We start from the raw sequence: 24,949 nt of genomic DNA, 5'->3' as shown, positions 1-24,949 counted from the left end.
TGCCTCTTTCTGATAGAGGCAGCAAGGGGGAGGGAAGTGATTAATTGACTAGAGTGTCAACTAGCCAATAAGCATTTACGATTGGATAGTTCACTAGCCGACTAGTCGTTCACATCCCTAATTAAGATTTTGTCATGACAGATCATAGGCAATAAGCAAAAAGTCACAGAATCTGTGACTTTCCCCCACCACGGTAGTGGCTGGGAACTGTGGGGTCTTCCCACTGCACCCTGTGTGAGGGAGTTGCTTGTCACTGGAACCCCATGAGGATCCCTAAGAAGGCTGCCGCCTGTCACTGGAACCTGCAAGGAATCTTGTGGACACTGTCATGGAACCCTGCCAGGCCTTGCAGGCTGTCAGCACTAGTCCCTTAACCACAAGGCCTGATGCAGTAAATGTCAAGCAGGTCTCTGGAATTCAAGGATTCTGTAACATAAACATAGCCTTAAGTGTAATATTACAAAATACTAGCTATGAGAAAGGGGAATAGCAAGAGTAATTTCTGGTCAAAAACAGAAAAATGTTTAATATTTCTATCTATATTTTAGAGCGTGTCTGTCTGTGAGTTCGTTTGTTCAAGAACTCCTCCTAAACAGTAAGAGGTAGGGCCACCAAATTTGATATGCAACTTGCTCTTCTCCTAACTTAAAGCAAGGTCAGGATTTGGTAGTGCCAGAAGAACCGGATGCCTCAGAAAAGGGACAGTTCTCCATAACATGCAAAGTGGGGGGCTGCTGTTCTGAGGGGCACGATATGAGAGTGGACAGTGGGGGCATCAAGCACAGGGAAGAGCTATCCTGCAGAGTCACTACTGGGGGTAGGCATATTACCAAAGAAGTGGCCAGAATGGCTGAGGCGCCATCATTTTGTTTGCCAACAGATCAGGTGAGGGCCCCCTTACCTGAAAGATAGCCCCCAAAACTCCCATCCCCCCAGGAGAGCTGTGGGGGGAGGGAAGAGGAGAGGAAAAGGGCCCCACTGCCTTGGACCAGGGAGAAGGGATAGAGGCTGCCTCCCTACCCTGGGCCACAGGTGGGAGGCAAGAGAAGGAGAGAGAGCCCCTAATCCAGGCTGGGCAAGGCCAGGAGCCTCTGCTGGGCCCCTGGCAACAATCTGGTCAGTGGGGTGTGCAGTTCCTGCTACCGGTCCTCCAAAAGCTTGTGAATGGATTTACTGGTCCCCGTGTCAAAAAGTTTGGGAACCCCTGTCCTAGTATAATTATCAGGGCTCGACAAATAGTGTAATATACTTGCCCGTAGCAAGTAGATTACACCCCGGAAGAGCCAGCATGGAGCGATCTGCGCATGCGCAGAACCATGCGGCTGGCGAGCAGGGCTCGCTGCCACTCGGCGAGCCGTGATAATTATATTTTGAATAAAGTGAGCAAATCTTAGGAGCCCAACAATTATAAAACACCACAAAATTGGGGTTGACTCCCCATCTTAGACAGCACACTTCGGTGGATAATATTGCACTGAATTAGGTTAAAAACCCCACATTTAAAAATCCGTTGAAGCCATGTTAAACATCAGGTGAGAGCCTGACATCAGGTGAGAGCCATCATGTTTCCCACACACAGAGGGCAAAGGTAGCGGGTTGCGAGGAGCAGCCGCACGCTCCTCGCTCGGCCTCTGCAGCCTGGGGATCACACAGCAGCCTGTGCATGTGAGAGCACGTGGAGCACCAGTCTAGGGCACACAGCCCCAGAAAGCTGCACTGGAGGATGCTTGTGCTATTGGCCACAGGATGCTTGGAAAGGCCTCCCATGCTCCTGACGCCAGGGTGGGACACTCTCCCACCTCAAGCTAGCACTAGAAGGAAGCTGGGGACATGGAGACACACACACATACTCGGCAGTGCCGCACACAGCACATAAGCATGCCTGCACTCTCAGGGCAGCATCCAATCCTGGGGATAGCGAGGTGAGGCACAGGAGCGTGTCGCTCATACACACCTCCCTCCAACACCCTGCCCCACTCTCCCCCAGTGGTCAAGGATTAAGGATGTTAAGGACTAGTCAACTAGTTGATTCCCCCTCCCCCGCCCCCGCTGCCTCTATTAGATAGAGGCAGCAAAGGGGGGGGAAGGGGATACTTCAAAGGAGCAGTCCCACGCAGCTGACCCCAGACTCCATGCTGTGCTGCGGCTTTGAAATACACAAGAGCCCCCGCTGGGGACTCTTGTACATTTAAAAGCTGGTATACCATGTGTAGCCCAGAGTCAGTGGGACTTCACGCTGGCCCAGCTGGGGCTCTTGTACATTCAAAGGAGGAATGTGGAAGTGCCTATCAACTACTTGACTAATCAATTAACCGATAATTAACATCCTTAGCAGTGATACATGTTCTCTCCCTGCGAGATGCTGCCACTGACAGACTCAGCGCGTGCATGGCACAGAGGGAAGTCCAGCCACCCCAAGGCCCCCCTCCTGCCCACAGGATCCCAGTCTGGCCAGCACCTTCACATACCTGCTTGTCCCCGGGATGTGGGGGTAGTGAGGCTCCCCCCATAGACATGTGGGCCCTTGCAGGAAAGAGCCCATTAGCTAGACCACACATGGCCTTGCTCACCTTTGTCCCAAATGACGTCTTTCGGTCTCATCTCAGAGATGTGGCCTCCCAACCTCAAGGGAGCTGCCGAAGCAAAAGACCCATGGACAAGTTCCAGTGGGCACACCTCATGGAACTCCGATCCCTGGAGCAGATCCTAGACCAGAGACTTCAGGAAGACATTCAGCTGCAGCGAGACACCTGGCAGGAGATGCTAGACCAGGGCCACACCACGTGAACAACAGTTCAATCCCTGGTTGCCAGAATGCTGCCTGCTCCTGTTCCTGCCCTGATCCTGCTCCTCCCGCTTCTCCCCAATTCCTACCCCCCATGGCCGCCAAGGCCTCCACACCTGTGGCAGTGGGATCACCAGACCCAGGCACCACTCCCTGCATCAGCCTTAAGACTCTCCTCCCCCTCTCCTCTCACCCCACCCTGATTCTTTCCCCAGTCCCTCCCATTACTTTGACCCCAAATAAAAAAAGCAAACAGTTTATTTTTTCAAAAACAAAAAGTGTGGTTTATTGTCTCAGCAGGGAAGAAAGGGAAGGGAGGAGTGTGGGAGGGAAGGCACAGAGGGGCAATGCACAGGCCCCTAGTGGGGAGGCCCATGGGAGAGTGTAACTGGGGTCCTTGTGAGAAACTCTCCCTTCAGGCATCCTGGATGCCCACAGCCTCGATGGGCCTGCTGGATGGTCAGCCTCTGTCATCCATCCAGGGAGGAACGCCTTCCGCTTTCTCTCATAAATACTGGAAAGAACACAGCACATAGCCACCATGTGTGGGATGTTCTGATACCCAATGTCCAGGCGAGTGAGGAGGTACTGGAACCTCACCTTCAGATGCCTGCCACCATCATGCAGGCTCTGCTGAGCCTGCCACTGAAGCGTTCAAGGGGGCTAGTGTAGGGCTTTATTAGGCAGGGCAGCAAAGGGTAGGCTAAGTCCCCCAACATGCATATCGGCATGTCCACATCCCTGACCCTGATGGTGTGGTCAGGGAAAAAAGTGCTGGTGTGCAGCTTCTGAAACACATTGGAGTTGGAGAAGACACCGGAATCATGTGCCTTCCCTGACCACCCAACGTAGATTTCAGTGAACTGGCTCCAGTGGTCCATGAGAGCTTGCAGGCCCATCGAGAAGTACCCTTCCGGTTGGTGTAGACAGATGCCCAGTGATCGAGGGCCTGGATGAGGATACGGGTGCCATCAATAATCTCCCCTCCCCCACAGTTGGGGAAGCCCATGTTGGCAAAGCCGGTGACAATGGTTTCCAATTGCCCAGGTTGTGCAGCAGAATGGTGTTGATGACCCACACCACCTGTAGAAGGAGACAAACAAAGAAACAGAGAATCACAGGGTTACAGGAGCCCTCGGGAGGTCCCCGAGCCCCTCTCCACAGCAGGAGTAACCTTCCCCCCCACACACACTTATCCCATCCCCTGGCAGGGCTTTGTGAGGGTGGTACTGAAAAACCTTCCAGGGAGGGTGCTTCCACCAACCTTCCCCCCTTCCCTTGGGAACCCCATTTCAGCACTTTACCCCCCTCCTGGGACAATAGCCCGAGAGCGCCATACCTGCACAGTTCTGACGACTGATCTCCCCACACCAAACTGGCTCCCTATGGATCAGTAGCTGTCTGGAGTGGCAAGCTTCCACAGGGTGATGGCGACCCACTTCTGAAGGGGGATGGAGGATCACATGTGAGTGCCCTGTCACCTGAGGGCAGAGGTGAGCTACTCACACAGCTCCAGAAAGGTGTCCTTCCTCATCCGGAAATTCTGAAGCCACTGCTGGTTGCCCCACCGCTCCATGACGAGCTGGTCCCACCAGCTGCAACTGGTGTCCAGACGCCAGAAGCAGCAGCGCATGGTGTGCAGGAGAGGACAGATGGACTCCAGCAGCATGAACTGAGCCCACAGACAGATGATGAGGATATCCAAGATAAGTAGGGGGGTTGGGTTCCTTCAGGACCTGGGAGGCAACCTGCAGAAACTGCTGCATGAAGTGTACCACAAGCTGCAATAGCCATTGACTGCCCAGAGGCAGCTCTGGATCCATAGCTGGAGTGCTGAGATGTCCAGCAGGGGAACGACAGTAGGCAAAGGAATGGATTTGCTGTCCCTCAATCAGATAGGCAAAAGAGAAGAGCTTGAGACACTGCTGTAGAGGGGGATCCCTTTAAGCACGAGCCTCAGCTAGCCTCAGGCAGCAGCCACAGAAAGTGAGTGCTGTCCTGATGCCCTGTCTGAACTGGTTCCAGTTGGCCTTAAATGCGACAGCCATCCAGTCAGTGTGGATGCTCTATTTCAAAATAGCTAAGTGATATTTCAATGAGCATTTGGTGTGTAGGTGCACTGTTTCAGAATAAGCTATTTCAGAGTATTTCTTCCAAAATAGCTTATTCTGAAATAATCATGCAGTGTAGACGTAGCCTCAGTTTATATTTTACACTAATTATCTTTTACACAAACTCATAACATGTAGTACACCTTAAATACAGACTACAATTCTCCACCCAACAAAGGAGGCGTCAGCAAAGATATAGCAGACATCAGTAAGCTTCTAGCATCAAGCCCAATATCACACAGCAGACTCCTTTTCTATCAGTAAAGTATCTTACTTATTTGGAATCTGTGAAAAGATTTCCTTCACCCACTTCTCCAAAGTGTCCAAAGATTCTAGTAAGGAAAGAAAAAAGAAAGGTAGAAATATAGGTCAGTGTAATGCATAAAGCCAGGTTTTCAGGAAAATAAAGGCAGTTTGAAAATCTTCTGACATTAATGCAAATTAGCTTGGAGACCTAGAATAAACAGTGCAAGTCAGTATTCAGTAATGCAATAGCTGCAGAGGGTAATCTTAAAAGCCGGTTTGACTGATTTCCCCAGTTTTACCAGATCCCATAGATCTTGGGTTTGGATTATGTTTTGATAAAAGTATCTACTACAACTGCAACTGAGAGATTGGGTGGCATCCATGGCTTTATGATTTATTAGATCCTTATAGTGTAGCAGGTCTGTTCAACCTTCCCCAAGCAGAGTATAAATAATGCAATGATTTCTGAAAGAGATACAGTTGTGTCCCTGAGAAGCATACAGTGCCTACTATATTCAAATCCTACTGCAATATTTGTACAAAAATGCCTTGTGACGTATAACATAAAAACTAGTAACATGCAGGTATGAATATCATTGTAAAATGCACAGGAAGGGAAAGAAAATATTTGGATACAGACTGGCTAACCTAATGAGGAGGGCTTTAAATTAGGTTCGATGGAGGCAGGTGACTAAAGCCCACAGGAAAGTGAAAAACATGGAGACTTAGAAGATGGATTAGAAATGGGAGGGAGCATGAGCTGGAATAGCAGAGAGAAAGAAGGGACAAGGCAGAACTGAGGGGCAAAATCAAATCAGTATCTTAGTTGTCTGTATACAAAGTCAAGAAGAAGTTACTTACGTTGACAGTAACAATGGGTCTTTGAGATGCGTTTCCTTGGGGGTACTACACAGTAGGTGTCGGTGCATCCCCACATCAATCAATCAATCAGAAAATGTGCCTAGCAGAATGTAGATGAACCACACATATGCAGTAGCTCCCTCACATGCTCATTTTCCATTAACTGTGTGTGCAGTGTGATTCCTCCCTCCATTCCTTCTCTATATTGGAATCCTGATTACTGGCTCCAAAGTAGAGGAGAGGAGAGTGGGTAGCGGAACACCCATGTGGGAACACATATCAAAGAACCTTCATAACTGTCAAGGTAAGTAACCACCTATTCGAGTGATGTCCCTGTGAGTGCTCTACATTAGGGATGTGTCTAGACTACATGGCTGTGTCTAGACTGGCCAGTTTTTCCCGGAAAATCAGCCACTTTTCCAGAAAAACTTGCCAGCTGTATACACTGGCCGCTTGAATTTGCGCAAAAGCACTGACTTCCTACTGTAAGAAATCAGTGCTTCTTGTGGAAATATTATTCTGCTCCCGTTCAGGCAAAGCTTTTGCGCAAAAGGGCCAGTGTAGACAGCTCAGATTTGTTTTCCACAAAAAAGCCCCGATCGTGAAAATGGCGATTGGGGCTTTTTTGAGGAAAAGCGTGTCTAGATTGGCACGGATGCTTTTTGGCAAAAAGTGCTTTTGCGGAAAAGCATCTGTGCCAATCTAGACGCACTGTTCCGAAAATGGTTTTAACGGAAAACTTTTCCGTTAAAAGCATTTCCAGAAAATCATGCCAATCTAGACACAGCCCATGGCTCTGTCGACAGAGCCATGTAGATGAGTGTACTCGGCAAAGGGAAACGAAGCGGCAATTTAAATAATCGCTGCTTCATTTACATCAAAATAGCCGTCGCGCTGTGCCGATCAGCTGATTGTCGGCACAGAGTGGTAGTCTAGACGGGGATCAGCCAACCCCAGATCCCTTTGTTCTCAGATCCTGTAAGTCTTGTTTCACGTGGCGAGTAATTACATCCCGGAAGAGCCGGCATGGAGCGATCTGCACAGGCGCAGAGCACAGAACCGCGCGGCTGGCAAGCGGGGCTTGCCACCGCTCGGCGGGGCTCGCCACCGCTCCTGGCCCCACTCCCAGGGAGCCCCCTGCTAACCTAACCTATCTCTGTATCAGAGGCAGCAGCTCAGGGTGGCAGGAGGAGCCTGTCCATGAGGGGAGCTGGTTTAAAAATTGACTCCGCACGTAGATCAGCTCCCACCTGCTGCCCCACACTGCTGCCTCCATAATCCTGCCTGGCTCCACCCAAGCACCAGCTCCTGCTTGTTGACACCCCTCACGGGCCCTCCTCCCCCTGCTGCCTCTGTGGGAGTCAACTCGGCAGAGCCAGGATGAGCAGAGAGCAAACTTAAAAGCTGGTTCCCTGTGCATTTTTGCTCCCACCTGCCCCCATGCCCTACTGCATTGCTGCCTCTGAAAGAGAGGCAGCAGCACATGGGGGCAGGCAGCTCTGCAGGAGCCAATATGCATGGGAAGCCGTCTTGAAAGCTGGCTTCCTGCATGTACCAGCTCCTGCCTGCCACCTCACTCTCCATGTTGCTGCCTCTCTATCAGAGACAGCAACGTGAGGGTAAGGAGGCATGTGGCTCTGTGGAATCCGGTGCACATGGGGAACCAGCTTTTAAGCACTGGCTCTTGCCAGTCCCCTGCAATGCTGCCTCTGGGGGAGGTAGCGGGGGGAGGGGCAGGGAACTTCATGGAAACTGGCATGTGGCGAGCCATTTTAAAAATCATCTCCCAAAGGGCACCAGGTTCCATCCCCCCTTACTGCCTCTGATACAGAGGCAGCAAGGAGAGCAGGGCTGCATGTAGTCATTTGGATTAATCAATAATGTAATTGTTTAAAAATCTATAAGTTATCATCCCTATAATAAAATATTTTGAAATTAGTGTATGGACTGCAAAAAGAGCTGAGACAGTCCTACTGGGATTCAAATTTGCATTTCAGGTTAAATTCTTAGATCTCAATCAGAACTCCCAGGGAATTTAAATTGAAAAAAGCTAAGCACTAACCTTTTCTATCGGTTTATAAACTAGGGATGTGAAAAAGTAACTCTGTAAATGGTTAACCGATGAGTCTGGGCTCATCAGTTAACATTCCCGGTTACACACAGGATCCCTGTATGCACAGGGAGCTGACTAAAAAGCCAGCTCCCAGTGCATTCTGCTGTATCAGAGGCAGCAGCGCAGGGTGGCAGGCGGCAGCTGGTTCGCATGGGAAGCCAGGTGTGCACACCAGCTCCCAATGAGCCAACTACCATGGTTATACAGTTACTTAAGTACACGCATTTAAACATCCTTATTATAAACCAAAACACATAACTATAGCAGAATCATTACCTAGTGAGCAGCAAGGTGCAAGTTCTGAGCTGAACAGAAAGTCCTCTATTTTAAAGCAGCCTGTAAAAATTGGTATTTAAGCAACAAATGATGTTACCTCTAGACTGGACAATTAAATTCATATAGTGAGCAGAGTAGTAGCGCTGCCAAAACTCCCTCAGTCTGATGTAGATATCAATATTACTCTTTTTAGGCTCATGCTTTAGTGTCTCTGCATTACCTGTAAATGTTAAAAAAGTAGTTATTCGGCTTCACATCACTTGTGCTTTTCTAATCACAAGATCTAGTCATAGAATCTAATCTTGGATTCCTTATACACAAGAATTTCACGGTTCTGGATGTGCAACAAATGACGATGGAGCACAAAGCGTTTAGGCCATGAATACAAGAAAAAATACAGAGGTGAAATGCATACGTATGAAGAAGAGTTATAACTACTATTAATACTATGATTAAACTGCCAACAATTTCAAAGCTTAAGAGACAGCAATTTTAAAAATTTCTCTTCTCTGAATTTTTTTTATCTCCTATTGTTACACAGAACTTTTAAGAATACTATAACAAAAATTAGAGATAATATATTTTTCTATATTTAGCAGTTAATTTTGTGCACCATTCACCTATGGAACTCTTTACGGGTATGTCTACACTACAAAGTTAGTTCGAACTAACGGACGTTAGTTCGAACTAACTTTAATAGGTGCTACACTAGCGCTCCGCTAGTTCGAATTTGAATCGAACTAGCGGAGCGCTTAGTTCGAACTAGGTAAACCTCATTTTACGAGGACTAACGCCTAGTTCGAACTAGCTAGTTCGAACTAAGGGCTGTGTAGCCCTTTAGTTCGAACTAGTGGGAGGCTAGCCCTCCCCAGGTTTCCCTGGTGGCCACTCTGGCCAACACCAGGGAAACTCTATGCCCCCCTCCCGGCCCCAGACCCCTTAAAGGGGCACGGGCTGGCTACGGTGCCCGTGCCAGGTGCAAGCCTGCCAGCACCCAGCTAGCAGACCGTGCACCTGGCACGGCACAGAGCCACCCACCCGATGCCCCCAAGCCCACCCCCTCTTGCCGGGACCAGGCTGGCGGCTCCCGGGAGCTTGCCCTGGACCGCAAGAGGCGGGCACCTTCCTGGGCTAGTGCGGACATCGTGGACCTCGTCCACGATCTCCGCACTAGGCACAGGAAAGTGGCCGTCTAGGGCAGGAGAGCTGCCAGCCTGGCCACCCAGGACCAGGTGTGCATGAAAATCAAGGGGGTCCACTGAGACCCCCGACACTGAGCCCTGAGCTTACAATGGCCGTACTGGGTCAGACCAAAGGTCCATCTAGCCCAGTAGCCTGTCTGCCAACAGCGGCCAACCCTAGGGACCCTGGAGGGGATGGACCGAAGACAATGACCAAGCCATTTGTCTCGTGCCATCCCTCTCCAGCCTTCCACAAACTTTGGGCAGGGACACCACTCCTACCCTCTGGCTAATAGGACTCCATGGACCCAACCTCCATCACTTTATCTCACTTCCCTTTAAACTCTGTTCTAGTTGTAGCCTTCACAGCCTCCTGCAGCAAGGAGTTCCGCAGGTTAACTATTTGCTTTGTCAAGAACAACTTTCTCTTACTAGTTTCAAGCCTGCTACCCATTCCTTTCCTTTGGTGTCCTCTAGTCCTTCTTTATGGGAACTCAGGAAGAACTTTTCTGAATGCACCCTCTCCACCCAACCCCTGCTTTTAGAGACCTCTATCCTGTCCCCACTCCGTCTCCTCTTTTCTAAGCTGAACAGTCCCAGTCTCTGTAGCCTTTCTTCATCTGGGACCTGTTCCCAACCCCTGATCATGTTAGTTGCCCTCCCCTCTCCCAGCCTTTCTCTTCCCCTCTCCCACCTCCTTTTCCCAGTCTCCCCCAGTTTTTTTTCAATTAAGACAGAGTCAATGTTGGAAGAAACGTTATCTTTATTTTGTACATCAATAAGAAGGGGGGCTAAGGAAGGGTAAGTGGAAGGAGGTGAGGGAGGAATGGGGTACGAGCCCCCGATGGGGAGGACTGGGCTGGCTCTGCGGGCTTCTGGGGGTGGAAGCTCTCCTGCAGCCCCCCAATTACTCCCTCTCCCCAGATGGCAGCCTGCGGCAAGTGCAGCCGGGCTGATGGCCGAGTGGTGTGATGTGCCCAGTGTGGGCACTCAGGGAACTCCAAGCCAGAACTTCTTTGCAAGCGGGGCACCCCTTAGAACTGTGTGTCTGGGGTGGGGGTCGGGACCCTTTAAGCGCAGCCCTCGGCTAGCCTGAGACAGCATCTCCATGCTCTAAGTCCTCCTCTTATGCCCTGCCGGCACTGCTTCCGGCCATCCTTAAGCCCTGTTCAGAGTCCACTCAATGTGGACTTGCTAGTTCGAACTAGCAAAACGCTAGTTCGAACTAGTTTTTAGTTCTAGATGCGTTAGTTCGAACTAGCTTAGTTCGAATTAACTAATTCGAACTAAGTTAGTTCGAACTAGCGCTGTAGTGTAGACATACCCTACCAGAGGATATTATGAAGGCCATGACTGTAACAGGGATCAAAAAAGAATCAGATAAATTCATGGAAGATGATTCCATCAATGGCTAAAACCCAGGATGGTCAGGGATGGTCTCCTTAGCCTGTTTGTCAAAAGCTGGGAATGAGCGACAGAGAATGGATAACTTTTAGGGTGTTTCTACACTGCACCCTAAACTCGAAATAGATTATTTTGAAATTTGGCACATCTACACAGCACCAGATTTCAAAATAACGTGCTATTTCGAGCCGCCCCTTATCCCTCATGCAACAAGGTTTACTAGGATGGCGAAATAATGCACCCATTATTTCGAAAAAATATTTCGAAATAACAGGCGGCTTGTGTAGACACAGGGTAGCTATTTTGGGATACCTCCAGTATACCGAAATAGCCTTGCAATGTAAACATACCCTTAATGATTAACTGTTTTCTTCATTCTGTCTGGGACATCTGGCCTGGCCACTTTGTCAGAGGACAGGATACTGAGCTAGATGGTCCTTTGGTTTGACTCAGTATGGTCATTCTTATGTTCACAGACCCTGGTACAGTATAGCTAATTTCACCCTGATTGTTTAAGTCTTTCATAACATAGAAAAGAAAAACATGCTTGCAGGAAAATGTTGTTATAGCATGTAATAATTGGAAATCCATAAAAAGTGTCAAAAGAGATTCAGGACTAGTTATAGCACCTAAAACTAGTCTTTTTTTTTTACAAATGACTAGACTTCAAGTTGACAGGATCTAAGGCTGGTTCTACTTGTAATTAAATGCACAATACCACACATTGGGTTTGGTTCTACCGGGACTGTACGGGGTGAAAGAAGGAAAATAAATTCTCCCTTCAACTCACTCATACTCACAAGGCTGAACACTGGCCGTGAAGCTGTCACTCACCTGCTATTGTAGCTCTGAGGCCGAATCAACCGTTTTCAAAAAATCTTCCTTGTGAGCCCACGAGTACTTTGTCTTTTACATCCAAGATGCATATATTATTTTTCCACAATTTATAATGGAAAAGATAGGAGGCTATGTGAACCACAGCAGCCCTAAATAATATTAGCAGTACACTAATAATAAGTTGTTATGAATGGGCATAAGGCAAATAGCAAAGCTGAAGTTGAAAATATATTCCGTTCATGTAGCATCAGAATTTGATGAAATACTAAAGAATCTCACATTGTTAAGACACCACTTTAACAAATATGTGTCATATAGAAAAACCGATAGAGTTTTAGAATGTTAGAGCAAGACTCACCCCAGAAAAACTTCTTCATTGGATGTCCAGGTTTGGCAAGGCTCCCAAGCAGCAGTTCCCTCCTGTTTGCATCAGAGGGCCTTGCTAGTTGATATTCTGTTAGTTTTAGAGCACTGTATTAAATCACTGGGCAATGTTCCAATGTAAACAACATCCATGTTCAACAGGGCCAAACATAATACATAGAACAGCATGGGAAATGTTTTTTGCCAGATGCACAAAGTAGCTGTGAAAGTGGCAACACCACTAGCTGCCAATGCTCAGAAAGGAAAGAAAAAGAGCAGAGGGAAAAGAAAAAAAATCCTCAGTCCATGGCTGAGAAACAGAATATGGGGAGGGTGACACGGACCTGTGCTTTAGATCTCCATGTTTTGGGGTTAGCTCAGGCTGGTCCAAGCACCCTTTCAAACATAATCATGTGGAGCCTCATTTCATAGTCCTTCCCAGTCCTGGCAGTGAGGCTCCTGCAATGGTCACATTTTTGGGTGGCATGTGCCTCCCCCAAACATCTTATGCAAGAATCATGTCCATCTGATGCTTGCATGGGTTCCTTATATTGTGAGCACTTTAAAAAACCCTGAGGGCTGGGCATGGTCAGGTCTTATTAAGGCTTGGGTGCCTCGTTTTGTCTTCTTTACTTTTTTTTTTTTTTTGAGAGAGAGAGAGAGAAACCCCATTGAGGGAGTGAAGCATGTTCTTTCTCTTTGCAGTTTTTTTCTTTGAAATTGATTGATCAATTAAGGGCAAGAGCCCATAAGGAAAAGCATTAAGTGTGAAGAAACAATTCCTGAGAGAGATGAGAACTCCATCTGCAAGGAGGGTGGTTGAAGAGGAACTGAAGGGAGTGTCAGGATGCCACGCAAGACACCAAGTGTAAGTGGTACAAGTTGGCTCCTGTGGAGTGCAGCCCAACTGTCAACTGCTACAAAAAGCTCAGAACTGCGGCACCAGGGATCACCCATCACCAACAGTGGAGCACCCACGGGGACATCATCCGAAGAAGAAAAGGTGGTTATTTACCTGTATTGTAATTGTTGTTCTTTAAAATATGAGTGCAAACATGTATTTCACAAAGGCAGGTGTATGGCCAGTGCACAAATGCCAGAGAATTTTGTCTCAGAACCCAGAGGGGCTGTGCTTATGCCTTGTATCTCTAATTCTCCCTTAGTTTTTTAAGAGCAGCACTATCCTTCAGATTGAACGTCAAAAATAAGGAGACTGTTACAGAAACGGCAAAGGATGGATCAGGAAATACATGTCTACACCCACATCTCAAGGAACAACAGTTGCAATAAAGGCAAGTGACTGTCTTTTCTTCAAGTGCCTACAGACATGTATTCCATTCAGGTGACTCACAAGCAGAACTCATAGGAGGACAGTCTCAGAGTCTACTTTAAAAAATGACTGCAGGACAGGCTTCCCAAAGTTTGCATCTGACCTAGATGCCATGGCAATCTAATAGTGCCTGGTAAGAGCATTTACAGAAGACCAGGCAACATCCCTGCAAATGTCAAATACTGACATATCACTGAGAAATGCTACTGATATTACTTGGGCTTTCCTCAAATGAGCTTGCAACTGCTGTGAAGGTACGACCTGAGCTATTGCATAGGCTGATGTAGTGTAAGAAGTTATACAATTTGAAATCACTCCCACAAAGGCAGCCTGACACTCCATATGATCTACATAAGAGATAAACAGATGAGATGATTAGCAACGTTCATTCTTATTTTTTATGTCTGTGTGTGGAATGACTTTCATTATGTGCACAAATATGCAGGTGATGTATCACATAATAAAATTATTCTGCAAATGGACAATGTGTGATCAGAGTAGCGCCAAAGCACTGAAATGCAGGAGGGGGCTCGGGGCTGGGGCAGATGGTTGTGAAGGAAGTTGAGGGCTCTGAATAGGGGTGCAGGATCTCGGGTGGATTTGGGAATGAGGTGTTCGGAGTGCAGGCTACCCCAGAAAGAGAGGACTACCCTCAGCCCTCTCTCACTGCAGCAGCCTGAGGAAGGGAGAAAGTGCCTCTCCACAATCAGGAAGAGGTTGCTGTTCCTTAGCCAGGGCAAATCTGGGTTCAGAACTATGGCCAGGGAAGTGGCACACTTATCTGGACCCAAGACTGAGCTGCTACGGATGGTGGAGGAGCCCTTCCCCAGCTACAGAGCAGTCATGGTTGGAGGAGGACACTGATTTACACTGAAGATATAATAGTGTAGTCGATTAACCGATAAGCAAATACTTATTCCCGTCCCCCGCCAGTAAATTTTTTATCAGGCTGGTCAGCAGCCTGGCTCACTCCAAGTCTGGAATCTACCCCTGCTGCTACTCGGCATTTAAAGTGTATTAGGAGCCAGGTTGGTAGGAAACCCGGCTCAGTTCCAGCTCGCTCCGGGTCCAAGAGCTCAGACCCCACCAGGACAGGGGCTGCTGCCACCCCATCCTGCTGCCTCTGTTTAAAAGACAGCAGCTCAGGGCAACAGACTCATTGCTCTGGAGGCATGTACCTTATCCACTGTGCCACTGGAGGAGCCACCAATCTCCCTATATTTTGGGCCCCCTCTTATCTGTCCTACATCCTAGGGGGGCCAGGTACATCCATCGCCAAGCTCTTGTTGGGTGACCCCATGTTGGATAGAGGGGCTTGAATGCTCCAGATGATCTGCAAGGGGATCTGGTTTTTAAACTGGCTCCCCTCGCAGACCAGCTCCCTCCTGGCACCCTGTGCTGCTGCCTCTGATAGAGGCAGCAGCATGGAGTGGCAGGGGACTCCTCGGGAGTGGAGCCAGAGCATGCTGGCTGCTGGACCCACCCTCGGGGACTATAGAATAGTTGAGTGACCATTTAAAATTCATGAGGTTAATTGACTATTCAATTAACTGATATTTAACATCCCTAATTCACACTCTAACAATTCTCCTTCAAATATACTATTTTCACAAGATTAGTCCTCCTATCCATGTTAATACCAACATTTGCTCTGCACTGAGCGGTGAAGACAACACAACTTGACTCTCACTCACATAAATGTATATATTTCATTATGCTCAAGGAATCAATAAAGTCCCATTAATGTAACTTTTAGCCTCTAGTTAAATTTTACTTTTTAACTGAAGTTAAATAAAGGATATATTAGATATTACGCATGAGACAGCACGAAATACCTGAGAATCTTGTCAAGAATTTCAATACAGTCAATGCTGTAGAGCTAAAAAAAAAAAAAGTTTTATGACAAAAATGTTACTCTTACCACTATCAACAGCTTCAACTTCACGATCAATAGCATCCCTGATCATTAGTGGGTGAATGAAGAATTGTGCCCACCTAAAACAAAGAGACAAAAAGGTAAATCTTCCCTATTGTTTGATGAATGACTATACAGATTGGTTTTTTTAATAAACAAAAACTGACTTTGTGACAAACTACAATGTTTACTTTTTTAAGATTAAGGACTTCTATTAGCTTAAACAATGATATAGTTCTGGGCTCTTTTACCATTAGTTCTTAAAGCATGTGAACTAACATGAACAAGCCCAATTATTTAATACTTTTAGAAAGACAAAGGGCAAGGTCACTGATCTTTTGTGCAGAAGCGAGCTAGTAGAATATGGTACCAAAGGAAGCAGAATCTGCCTTCAGCACATAAGACTCATTAGACCAGATATGACCATAAGTGGTCCATCTATTCTAGACAATTGTGCCTCTCTCAAACTGGCCAATACCAGATGCTTCAGAGGAAGATGGAAAAATCCCTATAATAAACAATTAATGAATAACCCTGACCACTGGCAAAGTTTCTTCCTAACCTTGAGCAGCTAATATTTGACTTATGCCTTAAAGCCAAGCCCATCAGATGTTACATCCATTACAATTTTCTTATATATGTAGATAATACTATTAACAATTATCTTTTTCTTCTCACTCATAAAGATATGGATGATGGATATGGCAGGATAATGCGTTATATGGAACACTGGCACACTACTGGGGAGTCTATGTGGGGGGTGGAGTTGTAATTACATTTTGGATATATCCATGTGGTTGCCAGGTAATCTGACCTTGGATCTTCCCACACTGGTACTTTCTGACCTTAGAATTTCTGAAAATTTTACTACGTTTTTGACTCAACAACCCCTTCTGACAGAGTTCCACAGGTTGATCATGCAAAAAAGCATCAATTTTAAATGCACTGCCTTCAATTTCATTAACTGTACCCATGTTCTTATATGAATAATTATGAATGGGTGTGCCTGTTTTCCTCCCACAAACCATTCATTATTTTATAGACATGCATCATCATGTCATCTCTGCTTTGTCCCCTCTGAACTAGCCCCAACTTTTTCAGTCTCTTTTCAAACCCAAGTCTTGTCATATGCAACCCACCTTTAAGATCCTTCAAAATAGCCAAAGCTGGTCTGATTCTCACCTTTGGAGAGACGAATTCTGCCCTCAAATACTTTACACAAGGCTGTTATAAAAACAGCACTCCCATTGTGTGTACACTCTAGTTTCAGAATTTAGTTCAATCACTATATTAATAATGGCTTTGATAAAATGCCTATTTGCAGTACAACCTTCTTTCCCTCAGCTGATTTGGTCAGTACCAAAAATATTTAAATTACTCTCCCCATTAGAAAATTGTTTAATTTTGTATGACAGAAGCAAAGGTTTATTTTCTTGACATATCCTATGATATGATGTGAGTTAATTAATGGCACTGAACATATTTTTTAAAATAGAGCTGTGAATCAAATGGTACTACACAGCCATATAAGAATCAATACTTTAAAAAACAGAGATTGTTCATAAATATTAAACCATCTAAGGAGGAACATATTTAAAAGGAACAGGCCAATAAAAGATCCTCCTTTAAGTAGCTGGATAAATTGAATGAACTAGCAATTTCAACACTATGAGAATTTATGAAAGTCCAAAAATATAACCTAAAAGTAATTTGGGATAAATGCATATTGAAATTTATCCTTCTTCCAAAGTAGGTGCATAAATTATATCACTCCTAAAAAAAATACACTATTGAGGTATTACTTCTCCCTTAAAACACAGAGAGCGAGCTAGGGAAAAGTCACAATTCCCTTCCATAATTATTCTGACCTTACACCCAAGAAAATCTGGGACAGTCCCAAATTTCAATCTCTTGTCCCAGTAACCCGTAAAACACTGAAAATATCCTAGAAATGACATCACAGATAGAAGTGGCTGCACGCTGCTATTTCCCCTCCCCGTCTCTTCCGGGGGAACACAGATATGCAGGGACCTTCTTACAGATTTTTCCCGCTGCTCTGGAACCCGGCCAGTAAGAACAGCGGGAGGCAGTGCCTGACCTCTGGCCCACTGCTGCTCTCGTGGGCAGGTCGTTCTCTTGGGAGCCACTCCGCTAAAGAAGCAGCAAGTAAGTGGCCTCCTCCCCTTCACGGCCTCCTCCACGAAACCCCGCTGCCGTTTAAACTCAGTAAGAGCCACACTGGTCTTCTTAGATTTAAAAGGCAGAGCTAGTGCTCTGCACAAACCGGGCTCAGATGATTTCAAGTGCGGCTCTGCCTTTTAAATCTAAGACCACCCATGTGGCTCTTATTAAGTTTAAAATGCAGAGCAGCAGCACAGAGGGAGCCTGGTCCAGCTGCCGCTCTGCCCTTTAAACTTACTAAGAGCCACACAGGTCTTAGATATAAAAGGCAGAGCAGTGCTTGAAATCAGTTGAGCCCTGTTTGTGCAGGGCGCTGACTCTGCCTTTTAAATTAAAAGCTATGCAGCTTCTTAGAGTTAAAGGGCAGAGCCAACACTGCACAAACAGGGATCAGCTGATTTCAAGCTCAGCTGGTGCCGTCCCGTGCGGCTCTGCCTTTTAAATCTAAGACGACCCACTTGGCTCTTACTAGGTTAAAAGGACAGAACAGCAGCCAGACTGGGAATCAGCTGATTCCCAGCTCCAGCTCCCTCTGTGCTACTTCTCTGCATTTTAAACCTAGTAAGAGCCATGTGGGTGGTTTTAGATTTGAAGGGCAGAGCTACACTTGAAATCAGCTGATTCTGGTTTGTGCAGAGCACTGGCTCTGCCCTTTAAATCTAAGAAGCGTGTGACTCTCAACTTAAAAGGCAGAGGCAGCACTCTGCACAAACCCTTCCAGTGGCAGGTGGGCATGGCTAAAGGGGATCAGGGGCGTGGCTAATGTGTCCCTATTTTTGGTTCAGAAAATATGGTCACTGTATCTATAATGAACTCTGTTGTAAAAAGGGGACCTATGGAAGTTTGCAAGAGCAGGGTAGCTTTAATCAGGCCAAGAAAAGCCAATGCAAATATGTGCAGTTTCCTCAGGCAAACACGTGCTAATCTGCTTTAAATGAACAAATGCTTTATTTGGTGTCATCAAGGTTACCTATCAAGTGCTTCTTTGAAGTATTTCTGCTGGATATCAAAATAGAAAACTGTCCGTTCACAGTCAGTGGAAGCATTGTCAGTGCCCCCATGTTTCTTCAGGAATTGATCAAATCCATTCTCATCTGGATACTTCAAACTGCCCATAAATACCACTGAAACATAATCCATCAAAATTAAGATACAGACACAGTGATGATTTCAGAAAGGCACAGCGACATATAAATACCATGACTATCCATTGCCTTGCACCTTGTGTAGGCATTTACACAAAGCAACAGTGCATTGCCATTTGATTTTATAACATTTTATGGGTGTAAATTACTACACAAGATTACTACACTTACTTCTCAGTGTACTGTACCTCAGTTTGTGGCTAAAAGATACATTAGATGGGCTCTGTATGTATATAACTTTCAAGATCACTTTTTTAGCCACTTCTTAATTTTTTCTCATCTTAATTTTAGCATTTTATTCATTTAAAATATTTTATTAGATTATAATAAATGTAGGTATTTACATAAATTGCCACAATTATAATCAGGGTTTATTTTTAAAATAAAAAATAATTTAATTTACATTACAATTACATTTAAAAGTATGTTTTTTATTTTTTCATTATCAACTTTTATATTTAAAACTTGCTTTGATGCCTTCAAATTAGCCTTCCTCACATCTATTTAAAATGTTGCCACTAGAATCACATCCCTAGGACTAGTGTACAGAGATCATTGCTTGTCATGCTGACCAAAATTACTTCAAAGCTCAGCATTCCCCAGTGATTTATAACTACCGTATTTTCCGGCGTATAAGGCGACTGGGCATATAAGACGACCCCCTAATTTTCTAGTTAAAAGATAGGTTTTCATCTTATACTCGCCGTATAAGACTACCCCCCCTTAAGAGGCCAACCGGCAGTGCCCCGGCGCCCCTCCGCCTCCCCGGCTTTGCTCCTGGTGTCCCTGGTCTGCTGGAGACGGTCCCCAGCAGACCAGGGGCACCGGGAGCAAAGCCGCAGCCATGGCGGGGTCCCGCGCCTCTGAGGCTTTGCCAGAGCAAAGCCTCAGAGGCGGGGGACCCGTCCGCCTCCCCGGTTTTGCTCCCGGTGTCCCTGGTCTGCTGGAGACAGTCCCCAGCAGACCAGGGGCACCGGGAGCAAAGCCTCTGAGGATGCCGGCAGCGGGACAGCTGTGGCGTGTCTGGGCTGCCCCGCTGCCGGCTTCCCCCAAGGCTTTGCAAAGCCGCGGAGGGGCTCGGGCAGCGGGGCAGCCCAGGCGCGCCTGGGCTGCCCCGCTGCCCGAGCCCCTCCGCGGCTTTGCTCCGCGTCTTCCTGGTCTGCAGACCAGGGAGACACGGAGCAGCTTTTCTCGCCCCGGAGTACACGGGCGGCGGGACCGCGAGGTCCCACAGTCTGTGTCCTCCGGGGCGAGAAAAGCCCCGTTCGTACCTGCAAGTCGGGGACTGCCTGTATACCCGCCGTATAAGACGACCCCCGATTTTTGGGGGATGTTTTTTAGCATAAAAAGTCGTCTTATACGCCGGAAAATACAGTACCTGATGTTGACAGTCTGACTCTTAGGCTGTAAATCCTCTAGGGCAGGGACCTTAAATATCATCCATACATTCACTTTTCAATTATATGAATCTTGACAAATTACTAGCTTTTTGGAGATATCCTACATATTACTCTTTAAAGATATGTAACAGGGTCTGAATCACTGCTTCCAATGCAGCCAGCTGGAAGGGGAAAGGAATCCTGGGTATAGTTATACTCACTCAGTTGTTTAGCCCTGTACGGCATTCAACTGTTATGTAAATACAGTTCATGCTGGAATGGGAAAGAAATCCTGGTTGTGCTTATGTAAATACAGTTCAGACAGTGTTATAGGCTTGATGGATAGTCAATTGTTAGAATCATATTTTACCTAATGTAAGAAATTTGGCTGTTGTGGGGTCACAAACCATGTTAACCCTAAATGTAGGAACTGTAAAGTATGACCACCAATGCTTGCAGGAGAGACACTGTTACTGTAAAGCATCTCAGATGGACTAGTCTTTCCTTCTAGACTCAAGTGGATTGGATTGGGGGGGGGGAGCAGAGCTCTGAACCAGCAGGCTATATGCCCTCCAGGCATGAGCTGTAAAACTAGTTCAACCTGTTTCTCTTCCTCCCCCTCCCCCAATCCGTTCTAAGGAGTTTAGTTTCTGCTGGCCTGAGCTGCGGGTCAAGAGCTGAAATCACCGAAAAGCTGGAATCACAGAGTTGAAATCACTAGGTTTGGCATAGCTCCAAACTCATCGCCAGCAAGGCAGATGGCAGGAGCAAGCAGCCAGCAGGCAACCAGCAGGAGTGGCAGCAGGCGGCTAGCAGAGCAGCTGGCAGGAGCAAGCAGACAGTCAGCAGGAGTGGCAGCAGGCGACCAGCAGGGTGGCTAGCAGGAACAAGCGGCTGGCAGGCAGCTGAAAGGAGCAGCTGACAGGAGCAGCAGCAAGTGGTCAGTGGAGTGGGTGAGATACCTCCTATCCCCACCCCGCAAAGGTGGGGGGGGTGAGCTCTGAAAATCACCTCTGAGTTCTGGTCTGCCCTGACCAAGGGCAGCAACTGTCAGGGTATGTCTACACTACCACCCTAGTTCGAACTAGGGTGGTTAATGTAGGCAACTGAAGTTGCAAATGAAGCCCGGGATTTAAATATCCCAGGATTCATTTGCATCTTGCCGGGCGCTGCCATTTTTAAATCTCCGGTAGTTCGGACTCCGTGCCCGCGTCTATACGCGGCACAGAGTAGGTAGTTCGAATTAGGCTTTCTAATTCGAACTACCGTTACTCCTCGTGGAACGAGGTGTACCGGTGGTTCGAATTAGAAAGCCTAATTCGAACTACCTACTCCGTGCCGTGTGTAGCCGCGGGTATGGAGTCCGAACTACCGGGGATTTAAAAATGGTGGTGCCCGGCAAGATGCAAATGAAGCCTGGGATATTTAAATCCCGGGCTTCATTTGCAACTTCGGTTGCCTACATTAACCACCCTAGTTCGAACTAGGGTGGTAGTGTAGACATACCCTCAGTGACATACAGAGAATAATTGGGCGTGTGAATGGGACACTTACATTGGTGGACTTGTGAGCCTGAGAGACAAAGGACATTGCTCAATCCACTTGAGCTGGCACGTTGACTCATAGTTTGGTTATGAACTCTGTGTTTTCCCAAGTTAATGACACGTTACTTTTCTCCCTCTTTTTTTAAAAGTTTCTTTTCTACACTCAGACTTTGTGCTTGCGAGTGGGGAAGCATTGCCTCTCAGAGGCACCCAGGGTGTATGTGAATTTTCCAGGCTACTGGGTGGGACCTCGAGTCAGTTCAGTGTGGGATGGATGAAAAGGAACCCCTAGATATTGAACCCAGCCCTGACTGCTGCCAGCGCTACCTGGCAGAAGGGTTACAGATAAATATCCTACAAGGCACATTTAGCTTCGTGAATTTGTCGGGGTCTGAAGTAGGAGTTATTTGCAAGAACAGAGGACCATTTCCCTGGAAGTTTCTGTGTCACAATCACACATTCTTCCAGTTTCTACCACATTAAGCATTTGGACCTCACCTTTAAGGCCTCCATCATTAGTTCTACCCTATATTTCAATTTGTTTTTATTGTGAAGTTTACACGCCCCCTTGACCTTACCTGTGATGTCAACCCAATCACTCACTTGCCCATTTTTCCCAAATTCACCTCCTTGCATTCTTCCTGCAAATCCTTATATTTGAGAATTATTTCCCATTGTCATTCATGACTCCCCCCACTTTAGCCTGTAACATCCCTCCTTAAAATTTTCTGAGGTGGTACCCAAATATTACACTCATCTGCATTCTGCTTCTAGAATATTGTTTGTAAATCAATAAATCCAAAATAATGTCATTACATTTTCCACTTTAGAAAGAATGAATTATAAGCTGATACATACTGTGCTCCAGAAAGTGTGCCAACCCAGGGAGATCCTCGGGGTCACAGAAACTCCCAATAGCAATACAAAGGGCAGCTGCAGACTGCAAACACAACAGACACTGAGGAGTCACTTATAAAAAAAAGCTGTAGTTATTATTATAGTAAACTTCCAATAATCCGGCAACTTTAGGACCCAGGGGTGCCGGATTATCAGATATGCCGGACTATCGGAAGGGGGGGCTATGAGGGGTCTGGGGTGGAGTGGGGGGGGATGCTCCCCTCGGCACTGCGAGACCAACCCGGCAGCACCCCAGCTGCTCTGCCCCAGACTTCCCCAAGTCAGCCGCTGTTGAAACTGACCAGTGGCTGACTCCGGGAAGCCCGGAGTAGAGCAGCTGGGGTGCTCTGCCCCGGGCTTTCCGGAGTCAGCCACTGGTCAGTTTCAGTAGCAGCTGAATCGGGGAAGCCGGGGGCAGAACAGCTCCAATTATCCGGCTGCCCAGAGCACTTCCGGGTTCCAGACGGTGCCGGACCATTGGATGCCGGACCACTGGAGTTTTACTGTATCTAGTAGGCAAGAACACACCAGTTCTAAGATCTCACAGAGCTACTTTATACCCAAAACAAAGAGAAGAAGAATGAAATAGGTGAGGATGTTTCACTCTGCTGCAAATAATAGTTGAGTACATAATTAATGGCAATATAGGCTCGATCGTAAACAAAGAGAGGTAGATATTCTGATACCAGAAATTGAGGCCGCATAAGTAACTAGATGGATAGGACATTCAAGGACTAGCCTATTTGTCAGATCACAATATTTAAGAGCTTAGGACCACAATAGTAGTTTTCTGCTCAACAAGCTTTCATTCTGTAGTGTTGGCACATACCAGCTTCTCTGTACCATTTAAATTCTTTGCTTCTTCCTTTCCTGCTAGTTCTTCCATTTCCATATCATCAGAATTAGTGGGTTCTTCCTCATCATCTCCATCATTCTCATCTTCCTCATACTTCTTCTTGTCCTCTTCCATCTCGGTTCCTGAGTCATCATCTTCAGCAGTTTCAATCTCATTCTCATCATTATACTCCCCTTCCGAAGATTCCTCAGAAGGACCACCATCCATGTAATTTGCATCCGAAATCAGTAGTGCACACAAGCCGTTTTGCAATCTGAGATACCTGTGAAATCAACTATATTAATATTTTAAATCTTCAATTGTCTACATAATGACACTCCTCGATAGGCACTTCTGCATTCCTCCTTTGAAATGTACAAGAGCCCCGCTGGGGTTCTTGTACATTTCAAAGGAGGAATGAGGAACTCCACGTGCAGCCTGGGGCCACCGGAAAGTCCCACTGACTCCGGACTGCACATGGGCGTGCCTGCTTTGAAATGCACAAGAGTCCCCGCCTTGGTGTTTCAAAGAGGCAGCATTGTGGAGCCTGGGGATACACCTGGCTCCTGCATTAGGAAGGTAGGATAAGGGGCCCTAGCTCAGCTGTGCAGCACTGCTGCTTTAAAGTACCCCTTCTTCCTCACCCTCCTTTGCTGCTTCTATCTGATAGAGGCAACGGGGGGAAGGTGGAGGCAGAGGGAAATCGACTAATTGACTGACTATCTGATAAGCAATTGCTTATCGGATAGTCGCCTTAGTCCTTAACATCCTTAATCTCATGTTCTTTGTTCTCTCTCACATCCTGTTCTTCGGGAAGAAATCTGTATGCATGCAAATGTTTTTAGTAGGGTGTTTTAAATTACATTACACACACACACATACACACATCCTCATTCATACAAACAGTATGTATTTATAAGAAGTCAAGGTCAAAGAAGTACAAAATGCACATAGTTGAGAAAGTGCTGAAGCTTGTGATGGTTCTTAATTCCTGTGAGAGTTAATTATACAGTCTCAAAGCAGCCTGAGCAACATCTGTGTCTTGCACAGATACGTTTTTCCCTTATTGTAGAAAGATTGTGCCAGAGGAGCAAAGTTGTTGACCATCATGTCTATCTTGGAGTTTTAGGCAATATTTTAGATATCCTTGGCCCAAGCCATTAAGCATCTTGATAAGAAAAGACCAAGATCTTGAACTTGACTTGGCATTTCATAGGAAGCCAGCATAGTGAGTCAAGGACAGATTTGATGTGTTTTGTGATAAGTCTATTTCACTAAGGAGAATCATTCTAAGCACAGAAAACTTCATGTCCAGGTATACAGCATTGCTTTAATCTAGAAGAGAGGTTACAAAGGCATGTATGAGGCCAGATCATTGGCCAACAGTATAGGTCAAAATCTCCTTGCCACTGGAGATAGCAGACAGCATTATTTAGAGGTAGTTATATGAGCTCTTAGATCCAACTAATAATCTAAGATTACTCTTAAACTACAGACTGAATTGATCAATTGTGGGTGTGTGTCTTTAAATAAAGAGCTTAACTTT

At 46.5% G+C, this 24,949-nt stretch overlaps 1 protein-coding gene across 7 annotated transcripts in view; it reads right to left on the bottom strand.

Annotated features, from left to right (window-relative positions):
• Positions 1-24,949, bottom strand: part of LOC102458989 (nardilysin-like) — a 158,488-nt gene that overhangs the window by 111,516 nt on the left and 22,023 nt on the right. For 6 of the 7 annotated variants that reach the window (XR_016350238.1, XR_012905859.2, XR_012905858.2 and 3 more), the window contains exons 2-8: positions 23,398-23,686; positions 22,530-22,611; positions 18,574-18,727; positions 15,429-15,502; positions 12,173-12,268; positions 8,490-8,612; positions 5,171-5,228 (exon numbers count right to left, since the gene is read on the bottom strand). Coding sequence is in view for 4 of the 7 variants with exons in the window: in XM_075935997.2 (XP_075792112.2) it covers positions 5,171-5,228; positions 8,490-8,612; positions 12,173-12,268; positions 15,429-15,502; positions 18,574-18,727; positions 22,530-22,611; positions 23,398-23,686 (876 nt within the window). In the remaining 3 variants the exon portion in view is untranslated. The remainder of the gene's footprint in view (positions 1-5,170; positions 5,229-8,489; positions 8,613-12,172; positions 12,269-15,428; positions 15,503-18,573; positions 18,728-22,529; positions 22,612-23,397; positions 23,687-24,949) is intronic. The other variant, XM_075936000.2, reaches the window with a different exon arrangement.

This window comes from Pelodiscus sinensis, chromosome 9 (genome assembly GCF_052426305.1).
Source record: "Pelodiscus sinensis isolate ZL-2025 chromosome 9, ASM5242630v1, whole genome shotgun sequence".
Lineage (NCBI taxonomy): Eukaryota > Metazoa > Chordata > Testudines > Trionychidae > Pelodiscus > Pelodiscus sinensis.
This window is presented reverse-complemented; position numbering and strand designations above follow the sequence as displayed.